Below are 23,759 nucleotides of genomic sequence, written 5' to 3' on the forward strand. Positions count from 1 at the left end.
GGTCAAGGGCTTCACCTTTGTTTGTAGTCTCCCTGTGCCTCTTTCTAGTCATATGACCTCCCCATGCCTCAGTTTACTCAGGTGTAAAATAACAATAACAACAGGACTTACTTCTTAGCTGTGTTGAGTATTAAATGAGATTACATACATAAAGCACTTAGCGCCATGCTCCCGCACACAGCAAGCACTCGATAAATGGTAGCTATTATTAATATTGGTATTAATGACAGTGCTGCCTGCTCAGCCAGAGGCGGAGGCTTTGGATCCCGGCTGGGGGCTTTGGGCTCCCTTACAGAAAGCAGCTGAGCCAGAGTAGAAGGCTCAGGGGCGACCAGGGAATTCGGCATGGGCTCAGGCTGGGGCAAGGGGAGGGAAACCAGCCAGAAAAAACGTCACCTGCAGCAGCATCGTTCGTTTTCAAACTTTGTTTTACAGGACCTGCCGATAATGAGGCACTGAGAGCTCCGCACGGGTGGCTGGGCAGAGCCTCGGGGACGTACGTCGCCTGCCACATACCAAGCAGGACCGTGATCTGGGAACAGGCTCCCACCCTAGGAAGCCCAGTGGCCTTGGGCTGCCAGTGGGGACTGGGAGGGTGGTGGGAGGGTGGGAAAGGGGGGTGCCCACAGGTCGCCTGTTCCCTTAAAAGACACTTTTAAGGCATGAAGGCTGTGTCCTCCAGAGGTAAAGTGCTGCCTCAGGAGCTTTGAGGCCTCCAGCCAAGTGGGAACGTGAGTGCCCGTGCGAGGGGAGGACTTCTGTGAAGGAACGAGAGTCCAGCTGCCCGTGCCCACGATGCACCCCTCTATCCCCGCCCCACACATGCTCATTCCCTGCTTTGGCACCTACTGTGTGTTCTGCCCCGGATGCCTTCTCCCTGCGTCCCTGGCCCACTCACACTTATCCTTCCCTACAAACTAGATGCGGGTCCACCAGCTCTAAGTATTTATTTCAACACTGCTGTGGCCTCTCCTGTTGCGGAGCACAGGCTGCGGACGCGCAGGCTCAGTGGCCACGGCTCACGGGCCCAGCCGCTCCACAGCATGTGGGATCTTCCCGGACTGGGGCACGAACCCACGTCCCCTGCATCGGCAGGCGGACTCTCAACCACTACGCCACCAGGGAAGCCCAAGAATCAAGCTTTTAACCACCACAGGCCTGAGGGGAGAAGGGAGAGGGGGAGGCTCACACAGAAGGCAGATTCGAGCCGCGGTGCTGGATGACGGGCCTTCCACACGCGGCGAGGAAGGGAAAGATCCCAGAAGGAAGCAAAGCTGGGCAGATGTGGAGGAGCGGAGCCGTCCAGGCACGTGACGTGGGAAGGACAAGGCATCCACCAGACCAGGAAGCACAGACTTCACTCAGAACCGTGGGATGGGGCAGGGGATTCCTCTTAGGGCTTGAAGGACACTGGCAAGTGGCAGAGCCTGGACTGGAACCAGGAAGGCCCAACCCCAGCCCAGGCCCACCTGCCCAGGCCTCTGAAGGCACAGTGGTTCTCACTGAGGGCCATGTTGGGCACAGCCCTAGACCCCGCCCTCAACTCATGACAGGGAAGGTGCACAGGACAGGGAGCACAGCGCGGTGACCAGGTGAGGCCTTGTACGCCCTGCCACTCGCTGCTGTGCGGCCTGGGCAAATCGCTCTACCTCTCTGGCCACCGTTTCCCAGCCTCAAGATGAAGACAAAGAGCCCTCGCTGCCCTCTCACCCTGCCTCCCTGCCAGAGGTGTCCTGTGCACGGCGTCGCTGTTATAATGGCTGCTGCAATTTGGATGCGTGAGCCGCCTGGATCTAGAGAGCTCCAGGGGAGACTGCGCCTCTTCTACGAAGGCAGCCAAGCTGTTAGCACCTGTTATATTTCTTTTTAATGGGGAGGGCGGGGGAGGGCATGAGTGTCCAAGGTCACAGAGTCCCTGAGGAGTCTGAGGACACCAACAAGCAAACCCAGAGGGTCAGAGCTGAGGGTCTCGGGTGCCCCTCACTGAGCCCTCCCCGAATGGGGCTTTACAAAGGAGAAACTTGACACCTGGAGCAGCAGCTGGCCCAGGGGTGGAAAGAGGGTCTGAGACCCCTTGTGGCTCTGCCTCTGAGAGTCTTTGAGGCTGCGCTGCTTGGATGGGAGTGAGCTCCCCGTCACAGGGGCATCCCAGCAGAGATCCCTCCCAGCAGGGAAGCCAGGGGACTCTCAGGCAGCAGGATGCCAGCAGCAGTCCACCAAGCATGAAGCTCTGGTCTCCTCCAGAGGCTTCCGGTTCCCTGGAGTGAGAGAAGGAGCTGACGCCCCTCAGGAATATGTTTGCCTGTGTCGCCAGGCACGCTCTGCCCATAGCTCTTCCCTGAGGACACCCTGGTCCCGCGGGACACCGAGCCAGCTGTGCCTGCTGTCCTGGCCTTCCTTCGTGCACACCAGAGCTGCTTTGCTCCCGGTGTCCAGGAGAGGCAAATGCCCAGGCCTTTCCTGGCCTCCTCCGTGGGCACTACAGCTGGCACTGACCTGGCTGCTGCAAGGCCGGGGGAAGGAGGGCTGCCCGCCCTGCAGAGAAGGAAGACTCCTGGCAGCCGCACCCTCGCTCAAACTATTCCCTCCTCCAGGATTCCCTTCTTCTCTCTCCCCCCTTTAAAACGACTTCTCAGTCTTCAGAGCCCAGATGAAACGTCTCCCTTCTGGCTGGGTCTCTCCTGTGCCCGCAAGTTCAATTAATCTTTTCTTCTGATGGGCTTCTCTGGAGCTCTGTACATCCTTTATTACCACTTTATCCACCCTGCTTAGAGCAATCCTATCTGTGTCTTCCTCCCTGGTGAGCCCCTGAGCGCCCGAGAATGTCATTTCTTCCATACCCCCAGAATTGGACACAGTAGGGCACAGTGTCACACAGTAGGTGCTCAAAAGACAACTGTGAAACAGACTAGAACTGGGGCCAGTCCCCACATCCCAGAAGAAGGACAGTTCACGGCCATAGATGCCTCCCCTTAGAGCTCAAGTATTTCTCAAGTCTCCTCCCCTTCCCTCATGTGTCCCAGGCCCTGGAGAGGGCTGGTATTTTCAGCCCTGTGAGGGCTGCAGAAGCAACTGAGGCCCAGAGAGGGAAGTGAGTGCCCAGTCACACACACGGCAAGGCAGGGTCTTGAGAGTCCCAGAGCACAAACGCCAACCACACACCGCCCAGCCCGGCCTCCCATGCTCGCTGTGGGGAGAGAAGGCGGAGGACTGAACTTACCACAGCATCCAGAGATCAGCACAGACAGCCAGACCACGAGGCAGCTGGAAGCGACGTGGCACCTCATGGCTCCTGGGGACAATAGGAGGGGAGGGTGAGAAACGTCCTATTGGAGCGCCTGCTCTTGCAGGCTGTGCAGCACTGCCTCAGCCCTGCAGCTCGGGGAGAATTGGGCCTGAGAAGGGAGGAGAATCGGTGCAGACGGGGCCGGGGGTGGGGGGCACATGGGGAAGAAGAGAGGGTCTGTACCCTGGGGTTCTGTCATCGTCCAGTGCTGAGAGTGGTGTGGCACGACTGGGCTGAGGGCATGGGCAACGGTCCCCTCTGTGCCCTCGTAGAGGCCGACTGCACGGCTTGTGGGCAGGGCTCAGGGGGCACAGGGACAGGTTTCTGACACATGCGGGGCTCAGTGGGCAGAGGGAGGGGCTGCTGCCTCTATCCTCCAGGACAGCATACCCCGAGGGCGGTGGAACCTGGTTTAGTGGGGACAGAGTTAGGAGGCGGGTGCTGACACCCCCCCAGCCAAAGTGCCCAATGAACATGTCTTTTCCTGTTTTTATATCTGCAGTATCATCTCATAACCTGGGATATGAAAGCAGCCCCCAGGCCATGGCGTCCAAAGAGGCACAGAGAAGGGAGGTAACCTGACCAGGGCCCCCCAGCAAGTCTGTGGAAAGCTGGAGCCGGACTTCTGTCTCTAGCTAAGCTCTAGAGAGAGCTGGGGTCCAGCTGCCAGAGGCTTAGCAAAGCAAGCTCTCATCTCTAAGTGTAGTGGGGCGGGGGTAGCGGGTGGGCGGCGGGAGGGCTGCTCCCTCCCATCGCGGCCGTGGCCTGCCCGGTCCCCTTACAGCAGGGTCACGGCCCTCTGGTTCCTTCTTACGCCCGCAGCGGCTCCGAAGCAGGCCTCCCTGGAGACCAGCAGTGACACCGGGAAGGGCCCACGCTCCTCAGCTGGGGATCCCTGCCTTCCGCTAACGCTGTCTCACCTCCGTGTCTCAGCTCGCGGCCCCCTCACCTCTGCATCCCCACGGCCTAGCCAAGGGCCCACATGTCCTCCTTCAGGGAGCACCTACTGTGCACCTCGCCTGGGAGACATTAGCCTCCCCGGTTCACAAGGTGAGGTCTGAAGGCCAAGAGCCGTTAAACAATTTGCTCAGAGAGCCCCAACTAGCGAGTGGTGGGGTCAGCATCTGGACCCAAGTTGACATGCCACCTCCCTCATCGTTAAATGATCAGGAAAGCCTTGGGGAGGAGAAGGGAGTTGAAGAAAAGGGTTTTGTGGAGAGACTTCACATCTCTGCAAGACCTCGGGGCAAGGGCTTCAGAAAGGGCCCAGGGCTCAGATCTCTCGGTTCCGGACCTGGAGCCAACTCCCCCTCCCAGCCGGGTGCCAAGTGGAGGATGGATCCTGTCCCACACCGCACACAATGGCCCGCGGTGCCCTCGTGTTTTCCTTGAATACTGTACTTAAAATGTTCTAATTACCAAGTATGAAACAGTGACGTGGGAAGTAAAAGATTCTAAGATGTTGTCACATAATAAAAGACAAATGCCCATCATATCCCTGTATTTCCACCCCTTTGCGTTTCCAGAGGTCAGCAGCCTATCACAGGGGCAGGCAGGGCATACAAATGAGGAGACCCCAGTGGTGGGAATGATGGCCATTTGGAGGCCAACACTCTGTCCAAAGGCAGCAGCTGCTGATGTATTTCAGCCAAGAGGGAATGTGGGTGCCGTGTGCCCAGAGCTTCTGATTTTTCTCAATGAAAAGCTGGAAGTTTGGTTTTTACTATGAATTCAATTTTTAAATGTTGGCAAATAATTCCATTTTCGTGAGCCAAACATGACCTCTCTGATGGCCAGAGTGGGCAGCTTGGGCCTGGCGTGCACCCTACGAGGCCCTTCTCCACACCCAAGCAGATGTGTTCACGTTACAAAGGCGTACGAGTGGTGTGGTTGCTGTTTCTCCTTAGGATGATGAAGTTACCCTCTACACAAAGGAAACTCACTTTTCTCATGTCATAATAATTCACAGACAGCCCTCCAGGTCAACACTGCCACATCCACCTCCTCCATTTTCAGAGCTAGATAACAGTTCATGGTATGGACGTTTCATCATGGAGACAAACATCCCCTATTGTTGGGTATGTGAGTGTTTACAGGTTCTTGCCACACAGGCAATGTCACCGTGGACATCTCTCTGCATGTAACTGTGTTGGGACTTTGCTCTCAATCTTGGTTCTCCAACAGCGGCATTAATGGGCCAATTAAATACAACACAGAGCACGTCTGTAAACTTTTCTTCGCCACTGTCATATTACCTTCTGTAAAGACTGTGGCAATTCCCACTCCATCCAGAAGTGTATGAGAGGGCCTCTGCGCCCACCTGGAAGTGATCCCTCTTTTAAATGGCTTCCAATTGGAAGCATGAGAAATGGAATGGCCTTGTTGTTTTAATTTGCATTTCCCTAACTACCAGTGAGGTTGAGCATGACGCCTTTTTCTAACTGTTCAAACCACTTTCCATCTGTTATCTTGCGTTAGCCTACCGTATGCTGCAATGAAGCTAGCCAGCACCACAAGCATTATCCCTGATTTACAAGAGGAGAAACCGAGGCACAGAGCAATTAAGTGACACTCTGACATCTCATAGTGAGTGAGTGTCTTTTATAAAAAATCTCCAGCCCTCTGCCTTTGGAAACCAGCTGTTATGAGAATTAAACAACATCTGCTAAGAAGATCGTCCACAAATAGCTGGGAGTGCACACCGTTCTGCTGGGTGTTGCAGGAAGTCTGCAGCGGAAGAAAGGAAGGAAGAAAGTGAACACTTACTAGGCAACTCCCACAAGCCTGGGATTTTCACAGGTATGACTTTATTCAAGCTTCCCAAATATCTCTAAAATGTGGTTATTCTTGTCCCCATTTTACAGATGAGGAAATTAAGGCTCAGAGAGGTCACCTAGGATTGGACCTGAGTCCCACGCTATTTCCATCACACCATGCTGCTGTCCACCCCCACCCTGCCCACCCCCTTTCCTAATCTATGAAAGGGGAAGGCGTGGCCCCTCCCTCAAGGAGGACAGTACACAACACAATAGACACAGGATGAATGTGACACAAAGTGAGCGTGTGTGCACAACACACACGAGTGCATGATGCATCTCACTTTCCACGAGCTGGCTCAGGCTCGACGCTGCTGGGCGCACTGTCCCCATCCTCTCTCCTTAAATGTCTGTTTCCCCTTCAGAGGCACTCACACTGCCTCAGTGCCCCCCTTCTGTCAGTCAAGGGCAGCCAAACACAGCCCTCATTTGACGGGATTGGCAGAGGCCACCTCTGGAGCATCCAACAGCAGGGATGATCTTTGTTCCATCCTGGCTCTCCATCCTTGCCTTGGGGCAAGGTGGCACAGACACTAGGTCGAGGGGACACAGGCTCCAAAGAGTGAAGCAGAGTGGGCAGGACCAAGTGGGTCCATCCTACTACTGGGTTTTCCCGGAGATCCCAGATCTTATTCTTCCTCTGGTCCCTCTGGCCAAGAGGAGGAAAGCAAGGTCCAGAGAGAACAGAGGCTAGTGGCAATGGGAAGAGGCCCGTGGGCCCCAACCTCCATGCCAGGTGTTGCGATACATGCTGCCTTTGCCTGCCGGCATTTCCTAGGTGCCGGGGCTGCAGCGAGTGGCACGGTCCCCCGGCATTGCCTGACCTCGCTCCGCCCTGTGAAACAGCTGTTCTCCCAGCCTCCAGGCCTTCCCATCTCCTGGCCAGCAGAGCTCCATGGCCTTCTCTACCATGCAAGGCTGTGCCACCCTCAGGATTCAGCCTGAGCTCCCACTGACCCTCACCTGTCCCCACTGGACCAGGAAACATAGACACACACCCTTCTGTGCTGGGCTTCCTGTCCGGCCTGGTATAAGTCCCAGAGGTACAAGCAGGGTTAGAGCCGGCTGTCCCAAAACCCATTCTCACAGGAAGCTTTCCAGAAATCTCTCAAACATACCCAAAGCCAGGACCCAAAGCCCTCAGGCTGCCAATTTCCACATCCGTTTTCATGCCAAGCCCTGAACCAGGCACTGTGGGAGGGATACAGGGTCATGAGAAAGGTTGGTAGTGCATGTGAGATATCAAAAAGCAACTGTGCCTGTCACTGCCCAGGCCCATGCAAAGAGAGAACTCCTGAGCCTTCTAGGGGAGCCGAGATGTGAGCTGCACAGAGTTCAGGGATGCATACTGCTAACACTTACTGAGCACACAGTACACGCCAGACACCGTGGCGTGTAGTGTGTCCTACATGCTGGGGCTTGGAGAGGTTAAACCACTTGCCCAAGGTCACACAGCCAGTAAGTGCTCAAGCCCAAGGTCTCCCAGCCTCAGCCCCAACCCTTGCTGAGCTCAGACATGTGCCCCAGGGCAGGCCCACACTGAGGACCTGGTGGGAAGGCCCTGGGCAGGACCCTGCATCTACTCAGAGGCTATTAAGCCAGACCTGGGTGAGAATACGACATGCTCCACAGCCACGGTATACAGGAGCCAGCAGCAGGGCCAAGTGCGTGCGCCAGGAGAAGAGGCACAACCAGGGCTGCCGAGCTGCCTCCTGTTCAGTCTGCCCTTCCACGCTGACGTCTGACAGGCACTGCCCCTGGAACCAGTACCAATAAGACAGTGCACGCACCGTCAGGGCTGACCAAGTCCTCCCTCCGCACCCCCCACGCCTCCTCCAGCACCATCCCCTAGAGGTTCACACCTTTGTCCCTGGAGGGAGCAGACTACAGAATTTCCCAGATTCAAGGCAGCAACCCTGCCCACACTGGCCTTCACCTTGTCCTGTCATCAGCCCAGAACGACCTGCTGCTCATGGAGGCCTGGGCTGAGGGCCAGCAGGGGAGGCTCTTACAGCATCCCGGGACTCACCCCCACATAGGAATCACCTCCTCCCCAAATAAAATCAAAGCCTCCACCTACACCTGAGAGAGCTTATGAGCTACACGGAGAGGTGTGGCCCCATTGCACATGTCTGCCCCGACATCACCGGTTGTGGGCCAGGCACTGCGCTAGACAGCGGCCTAGAGAAGAGAACAGGCTGATGACCTGGCGGGGGTGGGGAGCTGGCACGCCTAAGCGAGCCCAACACAGAGAGTCGGTGAACAAGTTCTACAGTGTGTTCGGGATGGTAAGTGCTAAGGAAGGAAGGAAGGAGCGCGGCAAGAGGTCTTAGTACCACTGAAGGTGATATATGAACCAACACATGAGGAGGCAAGAGAAGGAGCTGTGTGGTTATCTGCGAGAAAGGCCTTCTGGACAGAGGCAACAGTCTTTGCAAAGGCCCTGGGGCAAGACGTGCTAGCATGCCTGAGGAACGGCGAGGACGCCAGTGTGGCTGAAGCGGCGTGCACAGTGGGGAGAGTTGTAAGAGATGAGGGCAGAGAACAATGGGACCACCATGGGCACCTTGTAAACCACGGACATGAGTAAAGTGGGAGTCGTGGTCTTCAGACAGCCAAGAGGGATGAGAGTGACTCAAGGTTTAAAGGAGAACGCTGGCTGTGGAGTTGAGGACTCACAGTAGGAGGCAAGGGCAGATACAGGCAGACAGTTGTGGAGGCTACCGCAGTGATGCAAGCCACATGTGCCGGGGGCTCCAGCAGGGTAGGGGTAGCGGGTGTGAGACCTGGCAGACTCCGGGCATTTTCAGAGTACAGCTGAGAGGGTTTCTTGCTGGAGAGGATATAGCTGTGCTAGAAAGAACTGAGCACAGGGTTTTGGCCCAAGCACCTGGAAGGATGGAGATGCGATTAACCAGGACAGGGGAAGGCTGCGGGTGGGACCAGCTGAGGGGCAAGATCTGAAGCTCAGGTTGGGGCACGGTGAGTTTGGAATGGCTGCTGACAGCCAAGTAGCAATGCTGGATGGGGCAGGAGGATACCCTCAGCTAGGGTTCAGGCCTGAGGTGGGGCTAGAGATGTGAATGCGGGCGTCATCGGCACTTGAAGCCACCAGAGGGACATGATCACCAGGGCTCCCACACCCTCAAGCTGAGGCAACTTGGCTGAGAATCAATCAATATTTGAAATCCGTATGAAGAGCCTGAAGGTGTGTACACCCTCGTGGCCCAGCGATTCCACTTCCAGAACTTTAGCTGAGGAAATCATCACGGCCGAGCATGGACACAGCCACAGAACATTCGCTGCTGTGTTATTCATGACAACAGAACAGCCCAGACAGCCAAGGGGGACTGGTTCAGTTGTGGGATGTCCACAGGAAGCGCTCAGAGGACTGTGTACGGCTGTGTACATGTGTGAGTGTGTGTGTGTGGGGGCACACGTACAGGACTGTTACGTGAAACAGTGGTTTCATCTGGTGAGTTTATGGCTGACCTTATATTCTTCTACACACGATTTTCATTTTCCTCATTTTCTATAATAAACACTCAATGTTTTAACAGTCAGAGACCTAGCTTGTGTCCACCCTACCAAAACGTTGCCAGCAGCCTGTGAACAGACAGACAACTCTGATTAGAAAGTTCCTTCCTATGCTCTGCTGAACTTCCCTGAGGCCCGCGGTCCTAGGTCTGAAGGCCACAGGAGACCCTCGGAGCTGGGCGGATCCTCAGGCTAACCGTACCCCTCTGAAGCTGTTCAGCCCCTTCTAGGGACAGGAGTTCACTCCCTCCCGGGAAGTGGGTCCCAGTTCTGAGGCCCTGCCTCTCTGCCCTGCCAGCCCAGTCAGGCTACCTTCCCACACCGCGGGGAGGAGGTCTGATGAGGCCCATCACGGGACGACATCCCCCTGCTCCGCCCACTGAGACGCATTAGCAACTGAGTGGCTAAAGCCCAGGCCTTGGAGACCAGGCCCAGGTCTGAAGCTTGGCCCTCTCCTGAGGGCGCTTGTCTCCCCGGGTGGGGGGGTCAGGGGGAGGTCCTGAAATTTAAAAGTAAAACGAGTGCCCTAATGTACTCCTCCGCTCTCTCACATCTGCAAACTGGGCTCTGTGAACTGCAGCAGGGGGGCCCCTGGCCCAACCTTGGAGGGCCCCTCCTTCCTGTCCCCCCTTTCCCCAGGCTGGAGGGAGCCAGGTTCCTCTCAAACCCCTGCCGATCCGCAGGGGTTTCATCAAATGCCTTTGCACCAAACCCGAGATGCAGCCCATCGCAGCCTGGCTTCCTGGACAGACTAGAAAGCATGCTCGTCGGAGCAAAGCACTCTCTCCTCTTCCGGGAAACCAGCCCACTCTGGGCTCAGCTCCTGCGCAGGCCCTCCTGTCACCGTCGCCCACCTCTCCCCGCAGCCCAGTCAGGAGACGCAGGGGCAGAGGGTGCACTCAGCATGCCAACAGGCAGAGCTTTCCATCCCAGCAGGCAAAGGGACAGGAAGGGGGACAGAGCAGAGGGGGAGGGAAAGGGCAGGAGGGGACACCTGAGCATTTCAGCTTCTCAGGATTGAGAGATTTTCACAGCAGGGTGCCACGATTTCATTTGAACTGTTATGAATTCCCATAAAATCAGACGCACTCAACTTTGAATAGAAATACAGAAATACACTGCAGAAATCAAAGACAATTTGGGGATTATTCACCACCACTACACACAGAGATGTTTGTGCGTGCAAGGAGACGTCTGCAGGCACACCGTTAGGGCCACGGATGGCCACACTTCAAAGCCCACACCATCCAGGCCACTGTCCGGGGAGGCTGCTAGGATGGAAGGTCACTTACAGGGACCCTACTTGGAAGGAGGGAAAAGACCACCCTGTGGCCATTATATTCTTGTGCCCTTCCCTGGGTCCCTCCCCAAAGCTCCCACTGAGTGAACCAGGGGTGTTGGGGGGGGAGGTGAGCCAAGCAGGGCTGCGAGGGGCACAGCCTGAGACCCCCATGGTGGCGTGTCAGGTGGTCCAGCGTCCTCCACAGGAGGCTAGGTGTCTTGAGTCCCCTCAACCTATACTTTTTAAAAAATCATTCAGTAGGAACTATATTTTATTCTGTCCTTTTTGGAGGTCATACACAGACAGGGTAAATAATTGTACAGCAGGATGTAGCGCAGGAAGTGAGTCTCCTTTCTACCCCAGTCCACACGTGCCCAGAGGCAATCAGGAATTCCTGAAGTACTGTAGGTACACGTAAGGATATAGCATATAGGTCTCTCCTCCTCTTAAAAAAAAAATCAAGTGGTATTCATGCTATGCTACTCCTAGGTGTTTCTCATGGCAGTGTATCCTGAAGATGGCTCTATCTCAGTACACACAGAGCTGCCTTGCTCTTTTCAGTAGCTGTGGAGTGTTCTATACAGGGGGACCATAATTAACCTCTGCTGATGGACATTTAGTTTGTTTTAAACGTTTCGCATTAACGAATGAAGCCACAATGAATATCCTTGTTCCCATGTCTATACACCGTGTGAAGTGGGAGATTTTCATATTTTTATAGCTGTTGACAAACTGCTCTCCAAAGAGGGTGCCCGAAGTTGCACTTCCTCCAACAATTAGGAAAGGGCCAGTTTCCCGATACCGTCACCAGCACTGGGCACTCACTCTACTTCTGAGTTCCAGAAAAGGCAGCTGAGGCTCCTGATCCTCAGATCCCCAGTCCCATCAGGGTGGGGAGGAAGAAGAGAGTTGATCAAGCTCACCTTTCTCCTATCTCCCGACTCACCAGCATGGTAACAGCCAACAGACCCTGGCCCAGCTCTGGTACGTTGCTGAAATTTGCACCCTCTCCCTCAAGGGGTCACTGCCAGTCACCACACTCTGTGTTCTCCCTCTGTGCCTCGGCCAGGCTATTCTCTCCATCTGGAAGACCACCTGGCCCCACCTTGCATGTCCAGCCCCCGCTTCAGGGCACAGCTCTAATGCCACTTCTTCCATGAAGCCTTCCTGGATCTCTGCCGGCAGTGGGATCCTCAGCTCCCCTTGTCCTTCATACATTTTTGGAGACAGCTATCCCAGCTGCAAGGGTTAGTTAGACTTTCACACATCCTCCTTCTGCAAGAAGACCCTCAGCTCCTTGCAAGCAGAGTCTACTTTACCCCATACAGCCATCTGCCAACTTAACATCTCCTCTTGGTGTGTCTCTAACATTTAACTTATCCAACAGCGATCCAATTTCTTCTCTGAATAGGTTCCCATCCTTGCTTTTCCCATCTCAGGAAATTCACTTCCATTGACACATTCTTTTGATTAATTCAGTTAACAAAGATCTTTCATGCATCCGTAAGTGGTACTTTCCTCCTTACCCCTTCCGTCACCGTATTTCAGGCACACTAGCCATTTCCCAGCCTCAAACCTGCCAAGTTCATTCCCACCGCCGGTCATCACTGTGGGTGATCGAATTATTAGTCCCAACCCTTCACTCTGCATAGGATTGAGCATCTACACCCATGCTGGGGTCTCATGGTAGGCAGAGGGTGCTGTCCCACCCTTGATGCTGGGCTTGACCATGGGACTTGCTCAGACCAACGGATGCTCTGGCCAAGCTCCACACCAGCAGAAGCATGATCCTTGTGCAGAGGGGCTTTTGCCCCTTGAGCTCCTGCCTTTCAGCTGAGAGGAACATGCCCCAGATAGAGTGAGAAGACTGAACCCACACAGGGCCCAGAATCAAGCTCAGTCACGCCTCGCCTAGACTTGCGGACCCTCCCCCGTCGGCCCACAGACACATGAGTGAGAGCAAATGATTGTTGTAGTGGTTTGTTATACAGCTTTACTGAGGCAATGAGTGACTGATACCAGCACTATGAAATATATATAACCAGAGACAAAAACAGAGAGGGATCTTCATGCCACTGGATTTAGCTATAATACCAAGAGCACAGGCAAGAAAAGAGAGATATATTGGACTTCATCAAAATGAAAAACTTTTGTACATCAAAGGACACTATCTACAGAGTAAAAGGCAAACCTGCAGAAGATACTTGCAAATCACATATCTGAGAAAGGATTAATATTTAAAGTACATAAACAACTCCTAAACAGCTTTTGAGTCAGACTGTATTCCACGTGGCAGTTTTTGGGAAAATCTCCTCTAGTGGGAATGGTACAGAGTTCTGGGAGGCCATTTGGCACAATAAAACTCCAGGTTTTTTTCCAGTTCCACCCACCAGAATTTCCCTAAGGACATCGTCAGAAGCATGGCACAGAGGGTTTTTTTTGAGGATGTTTTCAGTAGCACTGTTTCTACTGGTAAAAACAGGCCAGACAATAATCAATGACAGAAGTTTACATGAGTAAATTAGGGCACTTTCATGTAGCCGACTACAAGGCAGCCACGGAAAATCATGTTTTCAGAGAACGTTTATTGACAAGGAAAAATGTTCATGGCAAACTGTTAAACAGAAAACGTAAGCTACAAGACTATTCATAGTGTGTTACTATGTTGGAAAAAAATAAATTATATATTATATATATATATATATCTGTATGGAAAACATCTAGCAACACATTTGCATCTTTATTTTATCTTCCTCAGTGAGATAACAGGTGATTTTTTTTATCCTTAATGTTTTTCTGTATTTTCTAAGCTATCTGCGTTGGGGTACTAACAGCATCTAAACAAAGTAGCAAATATCTCATTTAAAAACTAGTAGTCAAGACAGCATGGTTCTAGCATAGAGAGAGACATACAGATCGATGGAATAGAATTGGCAGTCCAGAAATAAAACCATGTGTCTACGGTCAGCTGATTTTCAACAAGGATGCCAAGTCCATTTAACTGGGAAAAAGCAGTCTTTTCAACAAACGGTACTGGGACAACTAGATAGTCCCATGCAAAAGAATGACATTGGACCCTACCTCACTCCATCTACAAAAATTAACTCAAAATCAAAAACCTATACGAAAGAGCTAAAACTCTTAGAAGAAAAATAGGTATAAATCTTCATGACCTTGGACTAGGCAATGGTTTCTTAGATATGAGACCAAAAGCATAAGCAACAAAAGAAAAAACAGACAAGTTGGCTTTCATCAAAATTAAAAATATGTATACTTCAAAGGACACTACCAAGAGAACGAAAAGACAACCCACAGAATGGGAGAAAATATTTGCAAATCATACATCTAACAAGGGACTTATCTAGAATATATAAAGAACTCTTACAACTCAACAGTAAAAAGATGAATAACTCAATTTAAAAATGGGCAAAGGATCTGAATAGACCTTTCTCCAAAGAAGATGTAGACATGGCCAATAAGGCAATGAAAAGATGCTCGATGTCACTGGTCATCAGGGAAATGCAAATCAAAACCATAATGAGATATCCCTTCATACTCACTAGTTTAGCTATAATCAAAAAGATAATAGCAGCGTTCGAGAGGATGTGGAGAAACTGAACCCTCCTTCATTGCTGATGGGAAGGTAAAATGGTACAGCCACTTTAAAATAGTCTGGCTGCTCCTCAAACTATTAAACAGTTAGCATAAGACCCAGCAATACCATTCTAGGTACACAGCTAAGAGACATGAAGACCTATGTCCACACAGAAACTTGCATATGAACGTTCGAGCGTTATTATTTTTAATAGTCAAAAGGTCAAACCAAAAAAAAAAAAAAAAAAGGTCAAACCAAATGTCCATCAATGGACAAATGGATAAACAAAACGTGGTGTATCCATGCAATGGGATATTATTCAGGCATAAAAATTAATGAAGTACTGATACAACATGGATGAACCTTAAAAACATGCTAAGACAAGGAAGCCAGTCACAAAAGAAGACCACGTGTTATATGAGTCTATCTATATGAAATGTCCAGCCAGAAAAGGCAAATCTATAGAGACAGCAAATAGATTAGTGGTTGCTCAGGGTTGACGTGATGGAAAGACATGGGGGTGATAGGTAAAAGGTATGGTTTCTTTCGAAGAGGATGAAAATGTTCCAAAATAGACTGTGGCAAAGGTTGCACTTTTCCGTGAATGTACTAATAACCACTGAACTGTACACTCTAAGTGGGTAAATAGTATCATATGTGAATTATATCTCAATAAAGCTGTTTAAAGAATAAAAAAATAACTTTAAAAAGGCAGAAAGCAAGCTAGTGTAGAAGCTGAGGTGTATCAGATTTAAGCCAGTTAACCTGCCAGTTCAACCAGGGTGCTGACCCTTCTGCTTGCCTCTCTGGGTGCTGCCTCCCACCCCCAACCAGGGAGGCCACTTGGCCTCACCTAGTCCCATCTTGCCACACCTGAAGTCCATGCCCAGTGGTGAGCCAGCGTGGGCCAGGAGCAGCCCATGTTACAAATACGGAAACTGACTGCCACAGAGGCTGCCTCCCTTGTATTCAGCCCTTCAGCCTGACAGCCAGCGATGGAAATGGAGACCCCAGGTCCTGAGCCTGTCCCTGCAACCACTTGCTGGGTAGCCTTTGGAAAGTCCCCGCTCGCCTCTGTAACGCGCAAGGTGGACGCGGTTTTCCAGACTCTGCTCTTCTCTGCCTCTCAGATGCTGACCACAGCCCCGCCCTGCCCCGCCCCACCCACAGACAAGTCAAGGTCGTTTGCTCATTGGCCAGGCAGGCACTCAAGGGAACTGTGAGTGGGACCAAGTTCAATCTCTACCGGCTAGTTCACTAGTGTCCCCAAGACCTGGGGGTGAGAGGGAAGCCAGGTCACCCTTTTGTATGTCCCTTTCTTACCAGACAGATGGAGGGGTCCACATATATTCCAAGTCTCCACCTCCTTCTCTCCTTCTGCCCTTTCGACTCTCGGCCCCTGCACCCCAAAACCTGCCCCAAAGAGTCTGGAATGCTGGGCAGCCGTCACCCAGCAAGTTCCGTGCTGCATCCTGAGGCACAGCCCCCGGCTCTAAGCCGCTTCCAGGAGGACATCTCTGCTGATTTTAGCTCTGCAAAGTCTCTCCGCGAATGTGACTGCAAATCCAGACAGGCAGATGCCAGGCCATTTCACAGACGAGGAAGCAGCACCGAGAGGATCAGCTGGACGCTGAGAACAAGCCAAGGGGTCAGCGGCAGAGTCTAGGCCGCCTCCTGGCACAGGTCCCCGGGGGACCGCAGGGCATGAAGGCGACAGGGAGAGCACGAAGGGGCCCACTTCCTGCTGTGGTCTCACCCACACAGGAGCTCGAGAGCCCAGGCCAGGGCAGGCGTTGTCCCGGCAGATGGGCAGGGCAGGCTCCCGGCCAGCCACACTCCTAGGAAAGGCCTCTGCCTCATCCCCAAGCCCGGGGCTTAACGACTGGGAGCCCATTCATATTCTTTCTTTCTCTCTCTCCCTCTCTCCCACTGTGATGTTAGTCAAACTGGTTCCCTCGCCTGCCTTCCACCCAACCCCCTCCAGGACCCCCTCTGCGACCTCTCCAGTCTCTCAGGGACACCCGTTCAGCACTGAGCCTCTCTTCCTGCTTCTCCTTAGGTGCAAACAGGAATTTTCAATCACGGGGTAGCCGTGAATCGTGTGGTAACCCCCAGGCAAGGCATCGGGTCTCTCCAAGCTTCAGTATCCTGGCCTGCAAGATGCCACTTAGGACGTCACAGCTCAGGCCTTTGCCTGGGCAGGTCCCCATGCCCGACGGCCCTCCCTCCCACCTGGCCATGTGGGGACTCACCTGTCAGAAAGAGGCTGAAATGTCACCTTCCCTGAGGAGTCTCCCTTGACCCCCTTCCAGCCTCCCAGGCAGAAGCCGCCCTCCATCCTCTGTCTGGGATCCCTGCTCACGCTGCTTTAAAGCACTTGACACAGGCATGCGAGTTCTTATTTCTGTGCTAACCATGCTGAGGGCTCCTCCCCCGCCAGCCCAAGCCTGCGCACAGTAGGTGCACAGTCAACATTCCAGGACAGGGATACGGATGCGCCCCCTTCCAGCTTGAACAGCCTGTGGCTGTGGTGCAGGAAAGCCGCTCTCAGCCAGGTCCACGTGGGGGCAATGGGATCCCCGTGGTAGTGGTGGTGGTAGGTGGGGGGGGGGCTGCATGTCCCCACCCCAGGGAATGGGGAGGAGGGGGATAAGGCCTGGGCTCGCTCTCTACAGGAAGCCGATAGTTTTCTCTGGAAGTTAAGTGATAAATCTTTCCCAGATGGTCTGTGACAGCTGCTTCCTCCCCACATAATTGTGCAAGGTGCTGTTCGATACTTTTTATGCTTACTATTATCGCAGCTCCCGAAGGAAGAAAGAAGAGCCCAGAGGGGCCTTGGTGGGGAAGAAGTTTTAGATGCTTGACCAAGAGCTCAGTGAGGAACCGGGGTCCCGCCGGGCTATCTCACTATGTGGTGGGGAGAAAGGGACAATTCCACACGGGGAGCTTCCGGAGATTGGAGGGAGACATCTGTGTTCAAGTCCCTGCTCAGCCTCAGTCTCCCCTCTGTTCAAACCGAGAGAATAGCACCTCCTCGGCGGATGTTATGAGGATTCAATGAGCGCCCTCAAGCGCGCCTTGCCCATGGTGAGCGTTCCATCGATTCAAACGCCCTCATGCTCTGCTCCATCCGCAGTCCCCGTCTCTTCTGCCTAATTCACAAAACACTAACAACACTAGTAGTAATGCCCATTAGGTGTAGGGCATGTCACTGTCGTCACGCTCATCACAGCCCCGCCTCGCCCCGCACCAGGATCGCAAGCCCCCAGGGAGCCAGCGCCACGTGGTCTCAGACCAGACAGAGAGCACCACCCGTGATGCCTGCCCAGCTTACTGCTGCCTTGTAGGTCACCTGGCTCTCACAGCACCTTGCGGGTGGCAATGGCACCCGCTTTCCCAGATGGTGAGACTGAGTCTCAGGGGGGTTAAGAGGCATGACCCCAAAACCCTGAAGTCTTTGGACCTCGGTTCAACTGACTCAACTAGGAATCTGTTTAGGTGAGCCCCAGGGCTGTCACCTCCCGCCACCGCCCTCCCTGCCTTCCCATCCCACTCCCAGCAAACAGACCCACCTGCAGAGGCCAGACCGGCCCGCCAGAGCTGCTGGCTAGCTATCCCTCTGCCTGTCCATTGCTAACCTCTGACCAGATGTGCTTCTCACCAGGACCCAGCCAAGGAGGGCCTTCCTGCTTTGCCCTCCTTCTCTGGAGGCAAAGGACTTGCCCCGAGCCTGGGGCAGGGAGTGATTTCAAGCCCAGCCCCAGCTGCAGGGCATGGTTAGCCATTTGGTTGTCACTGAGCCCCAGCTCTGTAGGGGCACAAAATCCACAGCAAGTTCTCTCTCATCCTTTTACAGGTAGCTTGGCCATCACCTCCTCCGGGAAGTGTTCTCTGATTTCACCAGCTAGGCTTCGGCATGACTTCCTCCACTCTACTGTGCCCCTGACAGACAGACTACTCCATTCTAGCATGCCATACAGTGTGTGTGTGTGTGTGTGTGTGTGCGCGCGCGCGCGCATCTGTCTCCTTCACCGGCCTCTGAAATCCCCTAGAATCTGGACCCTTACTTATTCACCTTGGGTATTCTGTTGTCACAGCCTAGGAAGTGTTCAATATTAGGTATTGAAAATATACAAGAATAAAGGGAAGGGAGGGAGGGAGTGAAGGAGAGAAAGTAGAGGACCAGAGCACAACTGCTTCTCCCAAAGACAGACTATAGTGGGCGTGCCTCATGCCAAACACACCCTAAAATTCTGAAGGCTTTCCCCTTTGCTTCCCCCAACCCATGGAGCTGCCCAGGAAAGGCAGTCTTAAGACTAGGGGACCCAGGGCTGTGGGGGAAGCAGACGAGCATACTACCCCTCTCCTCTCTGGGCCTCCACTTTCCCATCTATGAAATGGGGATCCAGTTTCCCAAGGTAGAACAAGCACATGGGGACTGACAGCAGGTCCTTTGACCAGGAAAACCACCCACATCAGTGCAGGAGGCCATGAAGGAGGTCTGAGGTGCCAGGAGCTGCTGGGGCTTGCCCCTCACCCCAACCACCTTCCTTCCTCACACAAGGAACACTGAACACCTGGGGCAGAAAACTAGAACCAGAAGAAACCCAGAGATTCCCAGCAGACAGTCCACTTTGCAGATAAGGAAATGAGGCCCAGGAGGGAGGCGGGATGGGTATTAACACATGGTGAGCATGCGTACCAAGTGCTAGACTTCTTATAAAGTGTCACAGATCCTTACCACTACCTATGAGGGGGCCTTACTGACCCATCCTGCAGATGAAGAAACTGGGGCTGAAGGAGAATCCACAACTTGACTGGGATCTCACAGCAGAAAGTAACGACAGCAGGATTCGAACCCAGGAGGCTCTGGCTCCGGGAACAGAGACCTTTCCAGAGCACCACAGAGCAAGGGCTAGCCTGGAGCCAGGAGCACGGGAGCCAGTGAATTCAAGATGGAGGTTTTTGACTCTCCCGCCCCAATCCAGTGCTCTCTCTTCTACATGGTGCAAGACTGCCCCACACTGTCCTACCCTCCAGACCTCGTGTGTGAGATTCAGAGAATCACTGAACACCAGGATTGGAGAGAACTACAGCTGGCTCTTCGTCCAATAGCTATATTCTACAGCATCCTCCCTTCTAGACTTTGAACCTGAGCTTGTATGCCTCCAGTGACAGAAAGCTCACTACCTACATAGGACACATTCCATCTTTTGGACAGCTTGGTAAATTAGGATGTCCTTCCTCTTAATGAATAAAAATAAAACCCTCTTTTAAAGACCCAAAGGCTTCAGGTGGCTTCGGGTTCACTCTGTCCACATCTGCTTCCATTCAGCTCCTCACACACCCACTTCCTCACCATCTTCCACCCCAGCCTCTTTTAATTTATCTCCTGACCCTCCCCCATTCCTCATCCTCAGTAACCGCTTTCTAACCTTTACTAAGGACATCTTTTTTAAAACACTCAATTTAAGAAAAAATATTTCACATCTCTATGAGCAATACACAAATCATAATTCTTAAAAATAACAAATTGCAGGCCAGAGTAATCATAAGTAAATTGATATTGATAAATAAGCTTTTCTCTAGAGCAGTAGGTGGTTTATTTTAATCTAATGAGTTTTATATTTTCCCAGCTTTCAGATTCCATGATGAAGCGCTGTCTGCAATAGAATTACGACGCTCTTCAAAATATTGTAATTTAATGCCTCATTTTGTCAAGACTTTCTTGAAAATGAGATTTGTTCCTAGCGAAGAATTTTACTCAGCTCTTTCCCACATGCCCCCACCCACCTCTCCAGGCAAACAGGTTCTCCTCAGGCCTGGGGTGGGGGGTGGGAAGGGGGACAGAAGCCAGGTTAAACACAGGGAGACAGGCATGGACCTGAAAAGGAGTGTGGAGGACCATGCCTGGCAGACTCAGCCTTGCTTTGTGGCTGAGTAGCACCCGCTGCCCACTCTGTGCCTCGGCACTGCCTCCTGCAAACAGGGAGCGGCCACACCTGCCCAGACCTCATCCTTCCTTATGAGATGCTCAGAGGGCTCCCCTTTTGGGTTCTAGGGAACAGGATACAGACCTGAGAGCCCTACAGACAGGAGAGAAGACTGACCCTGCAGGCAGCAGAGCAGCAGAAACTAAAGCTGGTGGGGGGAACTAACAAGGCTATTTGTGGAGAAGCCTTTGGGGTCATCTGGTTGAATGTCCTCCAGGGACAGGGAGCTCACCACCATCTCACCCAGGCTGGTGCACTGTTAAATGCACCACTGCCAGGCCACTGGAGGGAGCTTTCGATGCAGTTGGTTACGAGAAACACTGAAAGGAATAGAACAAGAGGTCAAGAGAGCAGCCAGACCGGCTGGATTCACATCCTGGGTGGATGAACTTTCCTGAGCTGCTCAACTTCTCTGGGCCTCAGTTTCCCGCATCTCTGAAATGGAGGTAATAATAGTACCTACTTCATAGGGTTGCTACAAAGATCAAATGAAGTAATGTATGTAAAAAACTTGGACTACAAGCTCATATATAATAAGCTCTCAGTAAGTGTTATTAGTAGTGTCACCAACATCATCATCATTACGTGTGTGCAGAGACTACTTGAGAGGACACTAAGAAACCAGAAAACCTACAGCCTCTGGGAGGGAAACCTGGGTGGCTGGCGGAGAGAGGGAGGAAAGAGAGACTTCACTGTATTCCATTTGGGGCCTTTTGAATTTTCTATGTACACTATATGACCTACCTGAAAATAAAGTTGTAGAAACAAAAGATAATTTGGTATTTCAAAAAAGAAAAAGAGGACTTCCCTGGAGGCGCAGTGGTCAAGAATCCGCCTGCCAATGCAGGGGACACAGGTTTGAGCCCTGGTGCGGGAAGATCCCACGTGCCATGGAGCAACTAAACCCATGCACCACAACTACTGAGCCTGTGCTCTAGAGCCCACGAGCCACAGCTACTGAGCCCACGTACCACAACTACTGAGCCCACGCACCTAGAGCCTGTGTTCCACAACAAGAGAAGCCACCACAATGAGAAGCCCACACAGCTCAACGAAGAGTAGCCCCCGCTGGCCACAACTAGAGAAAGCCTGCGTGCAGCAAGAAAGACCCAATGCAGCCAAAAATAAATAAAGACAGGACAAGACAAGAAAAGAAACAAAAGAAAAAGAAAGAAAGACAAATTTTCTCTTGTAATGGACCCCAAGCTGCCTTCTAGGAACTTCCACTCTTTATTTGGGCTTATAGCCTCCAGAATCACACAGTCAACTTCTGCCCTTTGAAGCACCCCACTCATTCGCTCAACAGACCTATCCTGAACACAAGCCCTGAACTGCTAGATGCGAAGCGTTCAACAGAGGCCAAGCCAGACCCCATCCCTGCAGCCTGGAAGGTGAAAGGGACCCTCGGCCTCACCATCACCATCCTAAGTCTTCCAGGTGAAAACCCTTCTGGTGACATCTTCTCCCCTACTTGGCCCACTTTCTCTTAAAGAGCTGTCCTTGTGCCTGAACTAAGTTTCAGGTCCCCACTTTTGATTTTAAAATTAGGCAAGTTGACCATTTAATAATACACATGATGAAGGGTTTAGGGGTGAAGTGAGCCAATGTTACACCACTAACTTTGAAATGCAGCCCCAAAGAAAGGGTTTGATGGATGCATATATGATAAATGAAATGCAACAAAATGTAAACTGTAGGATCCCAGTGGGAGGTACATGGTGTTCACTGTATAGGTCTTTCAACCTTTCTATGTGCTTGAAAATCTGTATGATAAAACTGGGGGGAAAGGAGGAGCATTAAAAACCACACAAGGGGCTTCCCTGGTGGCGCAGTGGTTGAGAATCTGCCTACCAATGCAGGGGACACGGGTTGGAGCCCTGGTCTGGGAAGATCCCACATGCCACGGAGCAACTGGGCCCGTGAGCCACAATTACTGAGCCTGCGCGTCTGGAGCCTGTGCTCCGCAGAGAACAAGAGAGGCAGCGGTAGTGAGAGGCCCGCGCACCGCGATGAAGAGTGGCCCCCGCTTGCCACAACTAGAGAAAGCCCTCGCACAGAAACGAAGACCCAACACAGCCATAAATAAATAAATTTAAAAAAAAAAAAAAAAAAACCACACAAAACTTCAAATGGCTTTTTACATCTAGGTGGCCCTCCAGTGCCCTTGTCCTATGGGTTGGGGACTTTTGGGGAAAACTAGAAAGAGAAATAGACAAATCTACAGTCATAATGGAAGACTTCAACACACCTTTCTCAAAAACAAATAGAAAAAGCAGAAAAATCAGTAAGGATACCAACATCTAATCAACCTGACTTACACATCTGACCTCACTGACAAAATGAACACTGTGTACAACTACAGAATAAACATTCTTCCTGTGAGGCAATGGATAATTTACCAAAATCCACCATTCTGGGCCATAAAGTAACTTTCAAAACATTTCAAGGAATTGAAGTCACTCAGAGGATGTTCTTTGATCATAGCAGATTAAGCTCAAAAACAACCATTAAAAAAATGAGGAAATCTCCAAATGTTTGGCAATGAAGCAAATGTCCTTCTAAAAAAATGTAAATCAAAGAAGAAAGTGCAACAGAAATTAGAAAATAGTTTGAGCCTTAAAATAATGAAAATACAACATCAAAATTTTTGACATACAACTTTTGTGCTTAGAGGAAATTTTATAGCCTTAAATTCAGATTTTAAAAAAGAAGAAACTATAAAACAATCATCTATATCTTTCTTGAGAAAGTGTTTCAAGAAGTAAATTAAACGCAAAAGTAGAATGAAATTTTAAAATTTACTAACAAAAACAGAACTTAATGAAATAGAAAACAAAATTAAATAAGCAAAAATCAGTAAATTAAAAGTTGGTTCTCTGAAAAGACTAACCAAAGTGACAAATCCAGTGATCAGCAAGACAATGAAAAAAATGAGAGAGAAGGCATATATTACCAGTATCATGAATGAATAGAAAGTATACCACTGCAGATTCTACAAAGTATAGAGACTACAAGACAATAATGAAGGAGATATTATGAATATCTTTATATCAATTCATATAAAAATTTATATAAAATAAAGTCCTCAAAAAATACCACTTACCGAAACGGACACACAAAAACACAGAAATATAAATAGTCCTATTTCTCTAGGGATATTGAAATTGTTATCAAAAACCTTCCTACTAAGAAATATAGGCTCATGTGGCTTCTCTATTTAATTTTCCTAACCATTTAAGGAAAAACATAA

At 51.5% G+C, this 23,759-nt stretch overlaps 1 protein-coding gene across 1 annotated transcript in view; it reads right to left on the minus strand.

The window, feature by feature from the left end:
* The window catches only part of CDH23 (cadherin related 23), a 450,353-nt gene that overhangs the window by 391,294 nt on the left and 35,300 nt on the right, over nt 1-23,759 (minus strand). The window contains exon 3 of the mRNA XM_027129962.1: nt 3,221-3,292. Within this exon, the coding sequence (XP_026985763.1) occupies nt 3,221-3,287 (67 nt within the window). The 5' untranslated portion in view covers nt 3,288-3,292. The remainder of the gene's footprint in view (nt 1-3,220; nt 3,293-23,759) is intronic.

Source organism: Aethalodelphis obliquidens, unplaced genomic scaffold, assembly GCF_003676395.1.
Source record: "Aethalodelphis obliquidens isolate GAN/ISIS:26980383/991018 unplaced genomic scaffold, ASM367639v1 scaffold37, whole genome shotgun sequence".
Classification (NCBI taxonomy): domain Eukaryota; kingdom Metazoa; phylum Chordata; class Mammalia; order Artiodactyla; family Delphinidae; genus Aethalodelphis; species Aethalodelphis obliquidens.